This window comes from Mastigoproctus giganteus, chromosome 11 (assembly GCF_048544385.1).
Source record: "Mastigoproctus giganteus isolate SK-2022 chromosome 11, ASM4854438v1, whole genome shotgun sequence".
NCBI classification, from domain to species: domain Eukaryota; kingdom Metazoa; phylum Arthropoda; class Arachnida; order Uropygi; family Thelyphonidae; genus Mastigoproctus; species Mastigoproctus giganteus.
The window spans coordinates 72,226,249-72,244,664 of record NC_143585.1 but is presented as its reverse complement, the minus strand read 5'-3'; the positions used below and the strand labels follow the sequence as shown (position 1 = coordinate 72,244,664).

Here is an 18,416-nt window from a genome sequence, read left to right as displayed (position 1 = left end):
CAGCAATTCTTTTTCACAGAATATATTGTAATGACAATTAATATAAATAGAGTCTGTTTTAAAATTGTGCTCACTTTTTTTTTTTTTTTTAATCTTTAAAAATTTACTTGAGCTGGAGCAGAGAAATTCAAAAACTCCAGTGCAACAAAGCTCTGCAGGTGACAGCTGTGAATAAAGTTGGGTAGACTGAATTTCAGTGAAGTAAACTTATCCTGCAATAACTAAATGATGTTTGCACCTTTACAATAGAGAGACTGTTAGTAACCCTGGGTATACTGCTGTGAATACAGTAAACACCGGTTATAGTGATCACATTTTAAAATTGAATTTTGATTCTAATAAACGCCGATTCTAATAAGCGAAAATCAACAAATATTATCCAAAGGCTATAAAAATAAAGATATAAAGCACAAATTTACACTTTATTACAGAAGGTTGATTACCAATTAAATGATATGTGAAAATCGGAAGAATATTATCCACAGATTAGCAAAATAAAAATAAACTTATACTTCTGTACATGGCAAAGTGACATATTAAACATAACATTTTGTAATATGATTATAATTTAAAACAGTCACTTATTTTAGATTGCTTTAAATTATCACTACAAAGTCTATTTATAGATTTTTCAATATTGTATAACAGTCTATATTCACGATCACTTGTGCCAGTTTCTTCCAATCCTCTCTTCAGGATAGCTATAGCTTCACAAATTTGCCATTTTGTGACCAGAATTCATTCGGATTCATCTTTAATTTCCTCCTCCTTGGCAAAATTATCAGTAACAGACTGGGCAATTTCTTCATCTGTTAAAGCTGTAGTAACTTGTAGATCTATCTATGTTCACCAAATCATTAAACTCCCGTTCAACCATGTCTTTAGGCTTTTCAAAGTGAACAATAGCGTGACTTAGTTGACCATCATGAATAATTAACCCACATTTTTTGAAACAGTTGCTAATGCAGGTTTCGAAAACTTCATTCCAGGCACTCATTGTTGTATGAAGTGCATCTATTTAGATGCACTTCATACAACAATTATGAACAATTTAGAACAGTTACGTGTACAATAATCAGTGATCACTATAACCGGCGTTTACTGTACTTCTCTTAGTGTACTGAGGGTAACCACCCACATGTGAACCAAAGTAAGCAGAGGTTGGGGTGTGGTGTCCACAGGCAATACCAGATGGTGAATGACTCATCAACAAGTGCAATACCACCATTTGGCTTATTTCAGGCTTGAAATAGTGAAACAACCCCATCACTTCCATCATGCAATATTTTTTTTTTTTTTTTATGAAAACCCCAAACACAAAAGGTATCAAAACCTATAGTACTTAGTACCGTGCATAGGTTGAAGGAGAAGTATGGGGGGAGGGGGATGCCGGAAACTTTGCTCTAGAGACTAAACATGGCTTTCACCACTTCAAGCCTCCAATAAGCAAAGTGGTGGTATTTCACTGGTTGATGAAAGTCATCTACCACCTTCTGTGATTGATATCTTTTGAAGTTAGGGTGGGCATCATGGTAAGATCCAATCTTCCTTTACACTGAAAGGACAGAATTCGTGGGATACCTGGTTCCTGGGCAATGCAACGCTGTCACCCTCTTGTTAGTGGACGAACTCAACTGCTTGGTAGATACAGCGGCAGACAAAAAAACTGCATCACTTTAAAAAAAAGAAACATTTGTAGTGAAACATAAGATATTGTTTGATTACAGTCATTTTGTTTGTCACAAAGCAGAGGTATTGAATCAGATAATGCTTCTATTGCATCAGACAGTAATTGCAAGGTATTGCATCAACCGTTTCTATAAATACGGCATTGGAAGGGTATACATGCTCATTAGTATCCTGTTTTGTGGAGATGTAAGAATGGCTCCATATGTTCAGTTGACACCAAGAAAAAAAAAGTGTAGCTGTTGCTCTGTCCCAAGAAGGGCTTTCTATGCGTGCTATCGCTGATAAAATAGGCTGCCACCAGTCAACAGTATCCCAGGTGCTGAAATTAAAACTTGAAACTGATGACGTGAAGAGAAGACCTGGATAAGGCCGTAAGAGAGTGACTACACCTTCCCAAGATCAATAGTGCTCCTGATCTAAAACTGGACTTTGAGATGGCCTCTGGTGTTAAACAAGTGCACAAACTATCCAAAGACGGCTTTCGGAATATGGTCTGCAGGCCTATTGGCACAAGAAGAAGTCTTTGTTGACCCAACAAATAAGGAAGAAGTGACCTTCTTGGGCTAAAATGCACGTTTCATGGATAAAAGAGCAATGGGACACTGTCATCTTTCCTGACGAATCAAAATTCAACCTACATGGCTCGGATGGGAAGCGATATGTCAGAAAATGAAAACTGGAGGCATACCTTCCCCACCGAATGTACCACTTCCACTCTATCGTGGAAGTGGTACATTCGGGGATGCATAACCAGCAAAGGGATGGGGGCAAATTAAGTTTATTAGTGGAAAGGTGAAAGCAGAAACGTACACTGCTATCTTGGAGGAGTGCCTGAAACCCGTTATTAGGGATCACCACACAGACGTCCAAAACTGAATTTTTCAACAGGACTCGGCACCTTGCCACACAGCAAAATTTTTATGCTATTTAGATTTAATGATGAGTTTATCTTCTTGTCTCACAAGGCTTAAAACATACTTACACCAATGTTTTCCCTCATTATTCTCCCTTAAGGTGCAGTCAGTCATACCTCATAAATGCTGGCATCACAGTGTTGGACTGGCCCAGCAACAGTTCAGATTGGAACCCTATTGAAAATTGCTGGTACATAATGTCGTCTAAAATTGCTCCAAGTAAAATTCAGCTGCAGGAGAGCATTGTAAGGGTGTGGTACCATGAAATTGGGCAATCGTATATCCAGAAGTTGATTAACTCTATGTCAGATTGTTGCAAGGCTGTAATTACATCTCGAGGAGGAACAACAAAATACTGAAGACTTATTTTGCTGATTTACAGTACATAATACTATTACATTAACTTGTCATTTCAGTTTGTACACGTAAATGCAATAAAACGTATGTTTTGTTGTCATGATTGCTCATATTTCCATTAATTACGCATTTTACCCTTTGGGAAGATATTTATGACAATTAGGTATATCAGGTGGAGTCTTTTTATTGGATTTCATTCACAGAGATATATATCCCATCTAACAAATGCATTTTGAACATTTCTGCAACCCACAATGCAGCACAAAACACATTTGCAGAATTCACAAGTGATGCAGTTTTTCTGTCCGTCACTGTATATAGGTACACTGCATTCACTTAGATGGTAATTCGATGTCAGTAAAGATAAACGTCACAAGTTAATTGACTTGTGACATTAAAGAGGGATGATAGTGACTGCCCGATGCATGGGTCACTCTATCGTGGAAGTGGTACAGAAATTGCACTATCCCCGTTCAACAGTATCAAGAGCTTATCAGGAATATGCCATTTCCGGTATAACATCTCATTATGGACAGTGCTGTGGGTGTGGAGAAAGGTGGTGGATGAATGTGGCCATCGATGTCTGTCTTGCAGCATTGTTTCAGCCAACCTTGAGAGGGGGGGGCACAAATCACTGCCAACTTCAACGAGGGAAATGCCAGAAACATTTCAGCCGATCATTAGCCGCATTAGAATAGGTATCCCATGATTTCTGTCCACTCAGTGTACATTTCAAGGGTAGAGTTCTAAAACTGCATCCACCAGCTGGCTGCTACATAGTCCGCTTTATTTAGTGGCTGAATAAATAGTTCCACCAGACCTAACCTATTGGCAACTCTCTAGGATGCACTGAAATCAACTAGTATAATCTCGGTGACTCTACTTTTCCAGATAGTGAGTGGAGGGAGACTAAGCGATGTGTATGCTGGAGACATCAAGGCCACATTATGTTAAGACACTGGATATGTTCTTGCTATGTGTACACCATATTCAAGAACTTCGTTACTTCATATATGTCTCCTCTTACTCTATCATTGCATCATGAATAGTCAAACTTATCAGTGAAAACATCTAAACTTCCCAAATACTTCTCATTCATTTCCAAAATATACATAGTATCTCTCAATGATTCCATTTACACTTACAATGCACCAAGCCCCTTACTTTTTCTGACAGTCTCGATTATAGGTTCTCTCAACCAATTGCTTATCTCAGTTGTCTTAATTGTTCAGTGTATGATTCCTTTTGCTTCAAAAGGTGGTATTTCCCTATTAGAGAGAGTAATTTCAAATATTTTTGATCATCTCCGGCTTAAAATCTCTCTTACCCCATTCAGTCAAATTCATCTGTTACTGCTATTATTCTCCCAACTCTACTAATCACTTAAAACTCTGACTATCTTCCATTGAAAATCTAATTTCTGCAGTCCAACTTTCCTAACAGTGAGGCAATTTTAATGTTCACAACTCCAGTCAGTTTCAGTTTTACTGTCATATGGATTGAGCTGGTCAAGATGCTGAGGGTTTTGCAATTCACTCAGAAAATTAGGGGAGAGAATAATTTTTTCTTCAGAGATGAAAATCATGCCAATGGTGAAATAACTATCATTTATGTTCCTAACATGTATAGAGGGGTCCACAGCTAGGAAGTTAAAATGTTTAATAATAGTACTGAATGCATGAACACTAAGGCAGAGAGAATTCATTTCTCTTACGGAGAAACTAATTACTCCAAAATGCTTTGAGTAAATTTTTCATACTTATTTTTTTTTTTTTTTTTTTTTTATGAGAACCCCAAACACGAGAGGTATTAGAACCTATAGTACTTAGTACCATGCTTGGGTTCGAGGTTGAGAAGATGAAAGAAGATATTTGTTGATACTGGACTTGAACTTCTGTAGATTGTAGTTTTCAGGAAATACGTATGAAGGAAGGTGTTCCAGAAAACGGCAGTTGAATGAATAAATGAGGAAGATGAAAAGTTGGTTCTGTGGGTTTGAAGTTGGACAGTAAATGGATGTTGGCTGGTGGCAGCACGTGTTCGGACTGTTTTGAAAGAGAGAGCGGGAATTATAGAAGCCAATTCAGAAGAACAGTGCCCATGGAAGTATCTGTAGAAGAGGCATGCAGCAGAAACAGTGCGTCTATGAGAAAGCGAGTGGAGGGACTCTGTTAGAGATGAATCATTAATTAACCTAACTGCCCTCTTCTGAATGGAATCAAGAAGCCTGAGAGAGGTTTTGGGAGCACCACCCCAGATGTGGGAACAATATTCCATGGCAGGGCGGATTTGCGATTTATACAGAGTGAGCAGCTGTTTGGAAGAAAAGTAACGGCGAGAGCGAAAGAGAAAACCAAGTTTTTTAGATGCAGAGGAAGCAATATTTGTAATGTGCTTATGCCAAGAGAGATTAGAAGTCAGGGTAATCCCCAAAAGAGATATATCATTTTGCCTAGAAATCGGAGTGTCACTAAAGATAAGCATAGGAGCAGAAGAATCCTTTTTGCGAGATATAAGACAAGATTGAGTTTTAGAAGGGTTGAAATCAACGAAGTTGTCTTTGCCCCACTGGAGAATTACCTGAAGATCGGCATTTAAGGAATTGGCAGCAGATTTTCGAGAACTTGAAGCTGATTGAGCTGGACAAGGTTTCTCAAAATGGAAAGTTGAATGCAATGTGCTATCATCGGCAAAACTATGGATAGGATTTCCAGTCAATGGAAGAAGGTCATTGATATACAAGAGGAAAAGAGTGGGGGAAAGAACTGAACCTTGGGGGACACCGGCATTAGTGGAGAAGTTAGAAGACAGAGAGCCATCTACCATCACCCTCAGTGAGCGATCAGAGAGAAAACTGGATAACCAATTACTAAAAACAGTTGGCAAACCATAAGATGGAAGCTTGTTTAGAAGACCTTTATGCCAAACACGATCAAAAGCCTTTGAGATGTCAAGAACAACTACTTGTGTTTCACCAAACCTTTCCATTGAATTAGTCCATAAATGGGTAACATAAGCCAGAATATCACCAGTGGATCGACACTGACTGAATCCATACTCGCGATCGTTGATCAGATGGAAGGTTTCTAGGTAGTTTAAAAGTTGGCAGTTAATTGATTTCTCCATTACTTTAGAAAGAGTAGAAGTAATTGCAATGGGACGGTAATTGGGTGGGAGGGATTTGTCACCCTTTTTAGGAACTGGCTGGATATGAGCAAATTTCCAAGCAGAAGGAAAAACACCTTTGGAATAAGAAAGTGAAAAAAGGCAGCAAAGAATAGGAGTAAGTTCAGCAGCACAGGTTTTGAGAACAAGTGGAGAAATACCATCAGGACTTGGAGCTTTCGCAGCATCAAGATTCATCAAAATCCTTCTGATATCCTTTTGACGGAAGACCACAGGAGGCATTGAATGGAGCGTGTTAGGAATGGTGGGAGGTGTTTTACCAAGGTCATTAATACACGAGCTGGAAGAAAAATGCGATGCTAGCAGGTCAGCTTTATCCTTGGCTGAAGTGACAACAGAACCATCTGGTTTGGACAGAGGTGGGAGCAGAGATGGGCAAAAGTTGCGGCCAATAGCTTTGGCAAGAGACCAGAATGCTCGGCTACCATTAGGGCAAGAAGCAAGTTTTCTACTCTTAGCCTGTTCAAACTCTAGTTTGGACTGATTGATAACTGCTTTACAATTGTTGCGAGCTTTGGTGTAGGCAGAAAATGAAACTGAAGGATTAGAAACAAGCCAATTACGATATGCAACGTTCTTCTCTTGGACAGCCTTAGCACATTTATTGGAAAACCAAGGTTTAGATAAAGGACAAGATTTTAAAGTGGAGTGTGGGATTAAGGATTCCATTCCTGCAAGAATAATTTCACTGACACGATCTGAGCAAACGTTGACATCAGAAGTTTTGAAACAGTAATCAGACCAAGGAAAAGAAGAAAAGAAGTCTCGCAGGTCATCCCATTTTGCATTCTTGTAATGCCAAACAATACGAGGTTGGGAATAGCCATGAGATAAAGGTTCCATTGGAGAAGAGACAATCACCAAGTTGTGATTTGAAGTGCCTAAAGGACCTCTCACTTCAACCTTGTACTTAGAAGGGTTGTTTGTGAGAAAAAGATCAAGCGTATTGGCTGTATGATTAGGATTTTCTGGTATTCTTGTAGGTAAATGAACAATCTGTGCAAGGTCATTAGTAATTGCAAAAGCCTCAGCATCTCGACCTGCTGGGTCTGTGTGACTAGAAAACGGAAGCCAGCTGGAGTTGTGAACGTTAAAATCACCAAGGAAAATTACCTCACTGTTAGGAAAGTTGGACTGGAGAAAGTCAAGTTGCAAAGAGAGGAGGTCAAAGAGCTCCAAGTGATTAGTGGAGTTGGGAGAACGGTAGAGACAACAGATGAATTTTACACAATGAGGTAGAGAGATTTTAAGCCAAAGAAGATCAAAGAGAGGAGATTCCAAATTGCCAAGTCTCTGACATGGAATATCAGAACGGACATATGCACAAGTACCACCTTTGAGGCGAAAGGAATCATACAGCAAATAATTTGGACATCTGAGATGAGCAGTAGTTGAATCAACTGATAACTGAGATTCAGTCAGAAAAAGTACATGGGGTTTGGAAGACTGCAAGTGGAAATGGACATCGTTGAGATTGGAATTGAGACCACGTATATTTGTGAAATGAATTAGGAAGTCCTTGGGAGGTTTAGATCTTTTCGCAGATAAGCTTGCTCTATTATTTTGACAATTCATGGTGTATTCAATAGTAAGAAAAAGTGGGTGGTACATGCTGTATGAAGTAATGAAATTTTTGGATATGGCATATTTTGCATTTGGATACATGTGGTAAGAATATACCCAGATCCTTGACATAACGTGGCCTCGACAATGCTCCCCGCATACACGCTACTCGGACTCTCTCCAGTCACTATCTGGCAGAGTAGAGGTAGCAAGATTATACACTAGCTGATCCGGAAGCCTCCTAGAGAGTTACCAATAGGTTTGGTCCGGTGTACTATCTAGCGGCCGGCCTGCGAACACCGTTCTAGAGCTGTACCCTCGAAATGTAAGGAATATTGGATCTCGCCACGACATTCATCATAACCTCAAAAATCATCAATCATACTGCATGATGGAAGAGATAGGGAAGGGTTGGCCGGAACTTAGCTCTAGAGACTAAACATGGGTTCCACCTGATCCGGAAGCCTCCTAGAGAGTTACCAATAGGTTTGGTCCGGTGTACTATCTAGCGGCCGGCCTGCGAACACCGTTCTAGAGCTGTACCCTCGAAATGTAAGGAATATTGGATCTCGCCACGACATTCATCATAACCTCAAAAATCATCAATCATACTGCATGATGGAAGAGATAGGGAAGGGTTGGCCGGAACTTAGCTCTAGAGACTAAACATGGGTTCCACCACTTCAAGCCTCCAATAAGGAAAGTGGTGGTATTTCACCGGTTGATGAGAGTCATCTACCACCTAGTACTGCCTGGTAACATAGAGGGGCGGCATTCCTCCATGTGGTGTGGGCGCCACACCTCGACCCCTGCTTACGTTGGTTCACACCTGGGTGGTCACCCACCATGTACTTGTGCATGAAGGTTATACCCAGGATTACTAACAGTCCCACCATCGTGAAGGTGCAAGCAGAGGATTTGGCTGTCATAGACCGTCCGGACTTCACCGAAATTGGGTCCACTTGACTTGAGTGTCACCCGAATATCAGTTCCCAAATATCAGTATGAGGAATTATTTTAGACTTAATGTCAGTGACTACATATATCAATTTGTTTTCAGTTTAGATAGCTTGTTCAATTCTTTAAGCATAATTTTCTTATGCAATTTAAGGTTTATGTCTATCATTAAAAAGTGCCATGTTTAAGTGGTGCCAAAGTTTGAAAGGGCTTTGTAACCTAATTTTGGTTGTTATATTACATAAAGTTTACTACATTTAATTACAAAAAAATTGTACCTTTCATTGATTTTATTAAATCTCACCATCAAATATAAAGATTTGAGTGTAAGGACTTCAAACTTGTATATGCTTGGGACATCTCACAGTCACAGAACAGCTGGTAACTTACGTTACCAGCTGTTCTGTGACTGTGAGATGGAAATAGTTGGAAATATACATTTAAGCATAGTACACACAGTTGCTGGTAAAGAAACTTTTATCTAAATTTAAGCTGTTTACTGCAGACAGCTCTCAACATCTACGATTTGGACATGAAAGCACTTTTTATCTATGTCATTTTTCGTTTTAGTAGGAGCCAGAGCTATAAACTATATCAGTACATGTGAAGAGAAAAAAGGAAATTGTTTGTATAGTTAAAATTATATTAGAAAGTGTTTTCATTCCCCTGACTTTGAGATGACAATTCCAGAAATTGATTAAACATTAGGAAAGCATATACAAATTGATATCAGATATCTGCAACAAATTAGGGATGCTAATGACAGTAAGGTTAGGTTTGTTAATGACACTAAGGACAGAACGCTACTGCAACAGGATCTAGAAAATTGAGATGGGCTGAGAGGTAGCAACTGAAGTTGCTATCTCTAACATCAACAAATGCAAAGTATTGCATATGAGTAGCAGTAACCCCAGAGTAACATACCAACTTTGCGGAACTACACTCAGGGTAGTGGAGAATGAAAAAGAATGGGGATGGGGGGGGTAATTGTGCAGTCAGATATGAAGTTTTCTGAGCAATGTAGACAGGCTGCAAGAGTAGCTCATGGGATCGTGTCAATGATGTATACGACTTTGCTAGCAGGAAGGAGATGATTATCCCCTTGTATAGGGCAATGGTGAGGCCACACCTTGAGTACTGCATACAGGTTTGGAAGCTTCATTTTAGGAAGGATGTAGAGCTGCTGGAATGAGTACAGAGAAGGGCAACAAGATTAGTGAGTGGAACAAAGGGTTGCTGTTATGAAGATAGGCTGAACTTGTGCAAATTGCAGCATCTGGAGACTAGGCACCTGCAAGGTGATCTGATTGAGGTGTACAAGGTCTTGAATGGTTTGAGCAAGATTAATACTGATGGAATTCTTCCTCTAGATGTGCAGAAATTTGCCTTTAGCCAGTGGGTGGCTGATTGCTGGAACACACATCCATCTGTCATTGTGGAAGTTGACAGCTTAAATAAATTCAAGCTAAACTTTTGGAGTGAATGGATGGGTGAAATGGGAAAGTTTTTTTTTTTTTTTTTTTTGGCTGATGTTAAAATAAGCTTGCTTTCTTGCATCGTATGCCTCTACTAATGCTTAATTAAACATGACTGATTCCATAATTTAAAAAAAAAAGTATGGAATAACAAGACATCTTGGCACCTCCTATATATTTAAAGAAGAGTTATACAGCTGTCTGGATAAAACAGGAGAAAACAAGTGATGGAACAGCTTTATACGTGGATGCTTACATATTTAAGTATATAAAAAAGGTTATAAATGGAGCATAAAATATGGTACCAAAAAAATGTAACAATATATTGTACACTTACTTTAGGCAGATATTAGTTATGTATTAAAAATAATATTCAATTAACATCTTTACATCTAAACATCTGTGCTTAATCTAGCACCTGAAATAATAGAACTGGAATTCAATATTCAATACAAATCTTACCCTATGTAATGTAAACAAATCCAAAGCTTTTCTTTCAACATTGGGAATTTTCAATGAGGATCCCTAAACAGACAAAAGAAAATTAAAACAGAATACTAAGTAACTATAATAAAGCAGAAATTTTTAACTTTATTAATAAATAAAAGCCAACTGACCCTCACATATGGCTTGACAGGTGATCCCTAGAAGTAAAGTAACAGATTTTGTATTTGACATTTACTACACTTAAGATAATAAAACTACTTAGGCTATTATTTCTTTTTAATAATTAAAAAAAAAAAAAAAAAAATTGTGTTATATTTATATATACCTGAAGTTCCCAAAATTTGGCAATCTGGTCTAGAAAATTCAATTTAATTCTTGTATGTGCCTGAAAAATAAATTCATAGCTATGTTACAATTAACCAAATACAGGTAACTATCAAATAAGTCAGCAATTAATGTGTACATATATGTAGCAACATGAAAAGCATAAAATACTTCCATGTAACTTTACTTTTTAATTACATAAAGTTGTAGTTTATGTAGACTTATTTAAATGTGTAGCATTTTAATGATGCACAGATAATTATGACAAAGAAAAGAGAATGGCAAAATACACAATTTATATACCAACCAAAACCAATGACTACATTATGAAAAAAACTTGTGAAGAAAAACAGTTTGCTCTAGGATTCACAGGGTCAAATAGAAAACAGCTATGCAGATCCATCTATGGGATTCACAGGGCCAAATAGGAAACAGCTATGCAAAATAATTTCAGGGTTGACAAATATATGAAGGTTGTTTTTATTTTTTTAAATAAAAAATAAATAAAAACAAACAATATTTGGCACCATTGCAGGAACTAGGATATTAGGTGTAACTACAAACTTATTTTCAACTTTTATTAGAATTAAAAAAAAAAAAAAAAAACTTCTTTTCTTCAGCCTGTACATTATCATTGTAACCAGTTGTCAACAGCACACTGATTTTGAAAAGCGAGTGTGCTGTTGGCCTGTCCACTACACCTTTGCTGACCTCACTGCCATACTCTGCTTAAGCACTGCAGTCTTCAAAAGTTTAATCATCTTATTTCAGAATGTTTATAGTCTTAATAACAAACTGGCAGAACTTAATGAAGTGCTTTCGAATAGAAACTAATTTTTTTTTAGTTTTAATAGAAACTTGCCTTAATATGATATAAACATAGTTTCACTAACATCTAAATTTGGTTATAATTTTCTGAATATCAATCAAAAGAGAAGATATTGCATTATGGAATGATAAAGAATTACATCCATCCATAAAATCCTACTCTAATATGGATAACAATTTTGAGGCACCTAGGGTATCCTTGTTTCATTGCATTATCTAAAGTGGTGGCTATCTATCTCCCCCTCCCATTTGCTTCAGATTCCTTACTTAACCTAACAGCCCAGATAACCTCTGCCACCATGAATACTAACCCCTTATTAATACAGCTTTCTCATGCTACAGAACAGTTCAGTTAACTGGAACGGTAACTGATGAAGTAATTAAGGAGCAGACAAAATTAATGGGAGAGCAGATGGGAATCAGACATTTTGTGTACAGCAATGGTTGATTGCATTGTTTTTAAGCAGAGCCATCAATTGATTCAACGAAACAGATATGGAGAAACAGTTGAGGTTGACAGGGAATCAGTAGTATGATATTGTCATGGAATTTGATATTTTTAAAAAATATGATCAAAAAATACTGTGAAAGGATGTTAAAAAAAAAACAAAAGCAACCTGGCATCAGAGAAAGCAGTCAGATACAACGTGAGTAGCATCTCAGAATCAGATTCGATTATTGCAAGAGACCCTTGCGTTCTGCACAAATGCAGATGAGAGTGACAAAGAGACTTGTAATTGGAAGGGCAGCAAAACCTCAGTGCTTTAAGAATTTCAACCCATCAATTTACGTGAATTATAGACATAATAATGTTAAAATGAAGATTGATGCAATAAAGCATCATATGCTTAAGAGTGTAAATATTCTATATAATATTGGTGTAAATACACCATAGAAAACTCTTAAAAATGAAAAAACTACATTTGTAGTTTGAAGGGGCATCATTTTATCTATATCTCATATTGTGCTCTTCCTTCACGAGTTGCCATGTGTTGCACTACCTCGAATAAGTAATGCTTCACCAAAAGAGAAGACTATTATTGTTACTTATTCTCGGTGGGCACCACCACCACCCAGACGGCACAGTTTCAAGGTTTGTTGGCCCTTCCTCGGTGGGTGGGCAGGCACCCTGGTATTGCAGACATGACAATCCAATTGTGAAGTTTTAAGGCACATTATAGATGACATCAGGTGAAGAAGATATTAGAGAGCACCAATAACTGTTCACCTGAATTGTCCTTGAAAGACACAGTATATGATCGGTGAAACTTCATTCCATGAAGTTTCACCGAACAATAAGTAACTGTTGGACTCGCATGGGGCTTATCGAAAAAGTTCATATAGAAAATAATCCGATCCAGGAGTCATGAATGGCCACGATGATCTTCCAGTTGTGAATGCATCTATGTCTCCTGAAAAATTTCTTGCAGTTGACCCAGAAGAACCTGCTTTTGTAGAAACAACAACCAAGGAAACTGTGGAATTAATACAAAGAAATGAGCTTTCATTTGACAGTGAAGAAGGTGAGATGGAAGTTTGTGAAAAAGTGACAGCTAAAGTATGTCTAAAAAAATTTGTTGATTCCTTGAAAGGAACTCAGAAGGCAGAAAGACTTACTGAAATACGTTGTAGCTCTGGACATTCTATAAGTAAAATTGTTGACAAAAAGAAAATTGAGACAAAATTGGATAAGTACTTCGAAAAAAATTTATTTCAATATATTTTTATTTACATTGTAAAATCCTGTAATGCATAACTCGTTTTTTTCAATACAATACGCAATTATTGTAAAAGCAGAAAATGTTATTTCTCGTAATTATTATTAACCTTTACTTTGCATATCGGGGTAATCCAAAATATTTCTCTATGTGCAAATATATTTCAATATTCCCTTTTTCCTGTAGAGAAAATATGTCTTAATTTTTCAATTTCTTATTGCCAAATAATTACTATATACAGGGTGTCTCAAAAATATTGGTACAAACGTTTAGGGTAGGTAGGTAGGTAACATCTAAAGGAATGTGAATCGCATAGGAACCCGTAACCGGAAATGTCACCGTAAGTCAGTACACGGCGCTGTTCATCAGTTCACGAGAGGAAAAATTTCTGGCTTACTCATTCAAGCAGTAGTCGCCGCACGAAGAACATGCATCGATATACGAACTGGGAGCTGGCAGACACGCACCTAGTGTATGGATCAGCAGAGGGCCCAGATGGTGTGCGCCCCCATGTGGCACAACATCGCTTCGCAATAAATGTGTGGGCAGGTATGGTCGGTGACTGCTTAGTCGGCCCATACCTGTTATTATCCCGCATGAACTCCGCTAAATATCGGATCTTTCTTGCAAGTTCTACCAGGGTTACTTGACAATGTTCCAGCAAATGTGAGATGCAACATTTGGTTTTAACATGACGGGGCACCTGCCCATTATTATAGGAAGGTGTGTTTGTGACCATTTGAACAGGCATTTTGGGCGTCGATGGATTGGCCGTGGTGGACCCGTTGCCTGGCCCCCACGCTCACCTGATTTATCGAGCCTTGATTTCTTTCTGTGGGGGGCTTCAAATCTATCATGTATGAATCGCCTGTGGAGACGGAAATGGATCTCGTGGCGAGACTCGTCTGCGCTACTGCTACTGTCAAAGAAACTCCAAGTGTGTTCAACCGTGTCCGTCAACCCATGCTGCGTCGGTGTCAAGCATGCATCGCGTCTCATGGTGGAACCTTCAAGCATCTGTTGTAACATCATGAAATGCATCCATCTCATACTCCATTGTTAATATTATGTCAAATAAATGTTCGCCACTAATTACTGTTTTGTGTCATTTCTGCTTCTTGTGCCTCTGCTACTACTTTCCCATGACGTTTCCGGTTATGGGTTCCTATGCGATCCACATTCCTTTAGATGTTACCTACCTCCCCTAAACGTTTGTATCAATATTTTTGAGACACCCTGTATAGTTTTTATTGTTTGAAGTACCTTGATTTAGTGCCAATGTCAGTGGCAAATAAATGGTAGTGCTAAATTGAGGTTCGACTATAGTTTGTTTTAGATGGTCTTGGTTAAGTTTGTGCTTAATTATCACATAACTATCCTCAGGGTTCAGTACTGGTTCCATTGTAGTTTTTTGTTTATTAAAGACACTAATGAAGGCATATCAGATTTTATGTCTCAGTTTGCAGATGATACAAGAGGTTTGAAGAGTGGTTATTGTAATCAGCATGTGTAACCAAAACAAGGCTTGGAAAAATTAGAGATAACTCAGAAGTGGCAATAGAAGTTTAACATTGCCAAATGCAAGGCACTGCTCCATATAAGTGGCAATAATCCCAGATTAATGTGCAAAATGTGTTACCACACCTGAAGCAGTGGAAAATGAAAAGACCTGGGGGTAATCACGTAGTCAGACAAAGTTCTCTGATTAGTGGAGACAGCCTGTCAGATCATCTCGTGGAGTTTTTTCGATAATATACAGGAATTTTGACAGCAGGGATAAGGAGGTGATTATCCCTTTACATAAAACAATGGTTCAGACACCTCTTGAGCACTACAGATCTGGAAGTCTCATTTTAGGAATGTAAATCTGTTGGAATGATACAGAGAGGAGCAACGAGAACAGTGGGAAAACAAAAGGGTGCTCTTACCAGGAAACGTTTCAGTTCTGCAAACTGCAGCACATGGAGACTAGTCACCTGTGAGGAGATCTGATTGAGGTCCTTGAAGTGTTTGAAGTGTTTAAATGGATTAAGTAAAGCTGAATTCTGATAGAATCATTCCTCTTGCTCAGACTACACATGAGATGGATAGATTCAAATTGAGAAAGGATGGGTTGTGGGATTGATTTGTAGAAATTTTCCTTTAGCCAGCAGGTGGTTGATTGTTGGGAAAAGGAAAAACTTCCATCTGGTATTGTTTAAGTAGATAGTTTAAACAAATTCAAAGAACTAGACAAATTATTACAGGAAATGTACAGGTGATATGGGAGTTTTTTTTTTTTTTTTTGCTGATGTATATACTTGCTTTCTTTCATCTAGTATTACTATTGACACATAGTGCATTGCTGTTGTTGTTGTTTGTTATTTGGTTTTTAGGAGCATTAGCAACTAAGGCCATATTGCTCCGGGATATACGGCGGTCATTCCATGACCTTTCCGCATTCTCCATATTTAGTGGTGACGGGCTCGAACCCCGGTCTAATCAAGAAGCGTGTGCTACGCACTGCTGCTCCTTCCCACCTGGCTACGGAGGCGCCATAGTGCATTGCCCTGCTGATACAGGTGTGAGACCTAGCCAGACATGCTACCACAAATGTAGGTAACACATTATCCATGACATCTAGATAGACTTCAACCTGCAATCCATGTGGACATTCTTTGCAGGTCTGTGAACACTCTCCAGTCAAGTTCTGTAACCCACGTCACTTCATGATAGTTTCAGCACCAGTCTGCTTCCATATGCATATCACATCACTAATCATTGACCTAAGGATCTTCAGTGCCATTGAAATGTCATATACAGACTGAATGCTTATTTGGTGCCTTATTATCATTTTGCACTGTAGTCTGTTAATTTTGTTGATTGTAACATCTTGCATTGATAATCACAATACTGTCCCTTCAAAGGTATACAAATATATTTATAGTTGTGCCTGACACATGGTGTTTGGACAAGGCATCAACTATCAATGGAGAGCTGTACACATTAACTGTACAGTAGTTTACTTGTTCCAAATCAGCTGTGTCTAAAAACAGGTTTTCTAATCTAGTTATTCTCAAGGCCTGCAATCTTCTTTACTGGAGACAAGTCAAGATATTATAAACTAATTATGAAAAAGAAAAGCACAAGGAGTTAAATATAAAATCTCTCCAACTACTCAAGAGCAGGGGGAGTCACCATCGAAAAATTATCTAAGGATGATTTACAAGCTATAACAAATCCTGAACATCCATCTGATGTGGGTCTTCTTTCTGGACATCAAAAAGATATGAGCCCTTGCATTTTAATCTTTGCATCAACATTTCTTGATGACCTATTTTATAATAACTTCAAGGAACACAGTTTTATATGGAATAAGGTGGACAGCAACATTCTTTCATTTCAAAACTGCTTCTAAATACAGAAATTCTTCAAATTGGGTCCTAGAACTATCTCCACACTTTTTACACAGTTTCCATGACTTTAGACAGATTATTTGTAGGTTGGACATTACATTGCCTCACTTTAAACCATTTTTGGTTTAAAAAATGGTTGTAAAAATTTTGTTTAAAGTGAGGTTGTAAAATGTTTTTGTTACTTGGCATATGTGGAAGTCTAATTACAAATTCATGTAAACAGGAGAGGCCATCATGTGGACATTTTGCTTCAAGCAGATATGTTTATTCTGATTGCCCCAACAATAAAGAACAACTCACATGTTAATTATGAGAAGAAAAAGGATGATTGTAAGAAGAACAAAAAGGGAATTCTGTGTGAGATATTAAGTGCTTCAAATATTATTATTATTATTACTAGCCATATAATGCAAGGAAGCCTGAGGCTTATGCTGCACTAGCTAAAAAAAAAAATTTCCAAGTTACCTGAGAGAGAGAGAGAGAGAGAGAGAGAGAGAGAGAGAGAGAGAGAGAGAGAGAGAGAGAGAGAGAGAGAGAGAGATTAAATATGTCAAGGCTCTAGAAACTGTATATTCTAGAACCATTCTCATCTAATGTTTGTACTTCTGCAAGATCTCTTCTACTTCATCTGGGATGTCCTAACTCCAGTTTGCCCATCTAAAACTAAACACTCAACAGTCTCATGCAGTTGCTGATGAGGTTTATATCTTTCTGATGAGAATATCTTCACATTATAGTTCTACAGGAGCCCTATCACTACAAGAACAAAATTAATGGTTTTCCTCATATGTCTAGGTTCATCCAACCTAACCACTCAGATCCCAAAGCTGGCTTTATATTTAACTGATTTTAGAGTTCTTCATCCATCACTGATGAAGAACTCTAACATCTTCAGAAGACTGGTAGAGTTCTTCATCAGTGATTGATAGTTTCTTCTTTGACAGTATGGCCTAAGTTGCTGATATGCCTAAAACCTTACCCCACTCCTGATGGTCAATAAACACCATTAGTTTGTTTTGGAAGCATCTGAGGTGATGTGTCAGATTCTGAACTGTCAGAGTGAAGATATAATCCCAAGTGGTGTTCACAGCAGCAGCAGACCAGGTGAGAGTTTTGGTACCATCAGAAGTTATAGAAGTAAAGATGTCACTAGGAACAATTTTGTTTTTAGCAAGCTTGTATATCAGGTCCCAAGGTTTTGAATTAACATTTTCAAACATTTTCACAAGACCATACCTAATATTATTTTCTTCTGTTTGGATTTCTCTACTGTATCAAAGGTAATCCTCAACCTAACCTTTTTGTGTATATATATATTTTTTTTTAATTTTGTTCCTCCACTCTTTTTTTTCCTCCCAGTCTCCAGTCATCAATTTCCTCTTTACCATAGCTGCCCTCACTCCCTCCATCCATGTGCTTCTAGGTCTTCCTCTCTTTTTTCTTCTAGGTGGTGTGCATTCAAAGGTAATCCTCAACCTAACCTTTTTGTGTATATATATTTTTTTTTTTAATTTTGTTCCTCCACTCTTTTTTTTCCTCCCAGTCTCCAGTCATCAATTTCCT

At 38.0% G+C, this 18,416-nt stretch overlaps 1 protein-coding gene across 5 annotated transcripts in view; it reads right to left on the bottom strand.

The window, feature by feature from the left end:
* Kdm5 (Lysine demethylase 5) overlaps window positions 1-18,416 on the bottom strand; it is a 589,167-nt gene that overhangs the window by 530,334 nt on the left and 40,417 nt on the right. For 4 of the 5 annotated variants that reach the window (XM_090384917.1, XM_090384920.1, XM_090384918.1 and 1 more), the window contains exons 3-5: window positions 10,914-10,973; window positions 10,759-10,785; window positions 10,604-10,666 (exon numbers count right to left, since the gene is read on the bottom strand). In XM_090384917.1, coding sequence (XP_090241043.1) covers window positions 10,604-10,666; window positions 10,759-10,785; window positions 10,914-10,973 — 150 coding nt within the window. The remainder of the gene's footprint in view (window positions 1-10,603; window positions 10,667-10,758; window positions 10,786-10,913; window positions 10,974-18,416) is intronic. The other variant, XM_090384919.1, reaches the window with a different exon arrangement.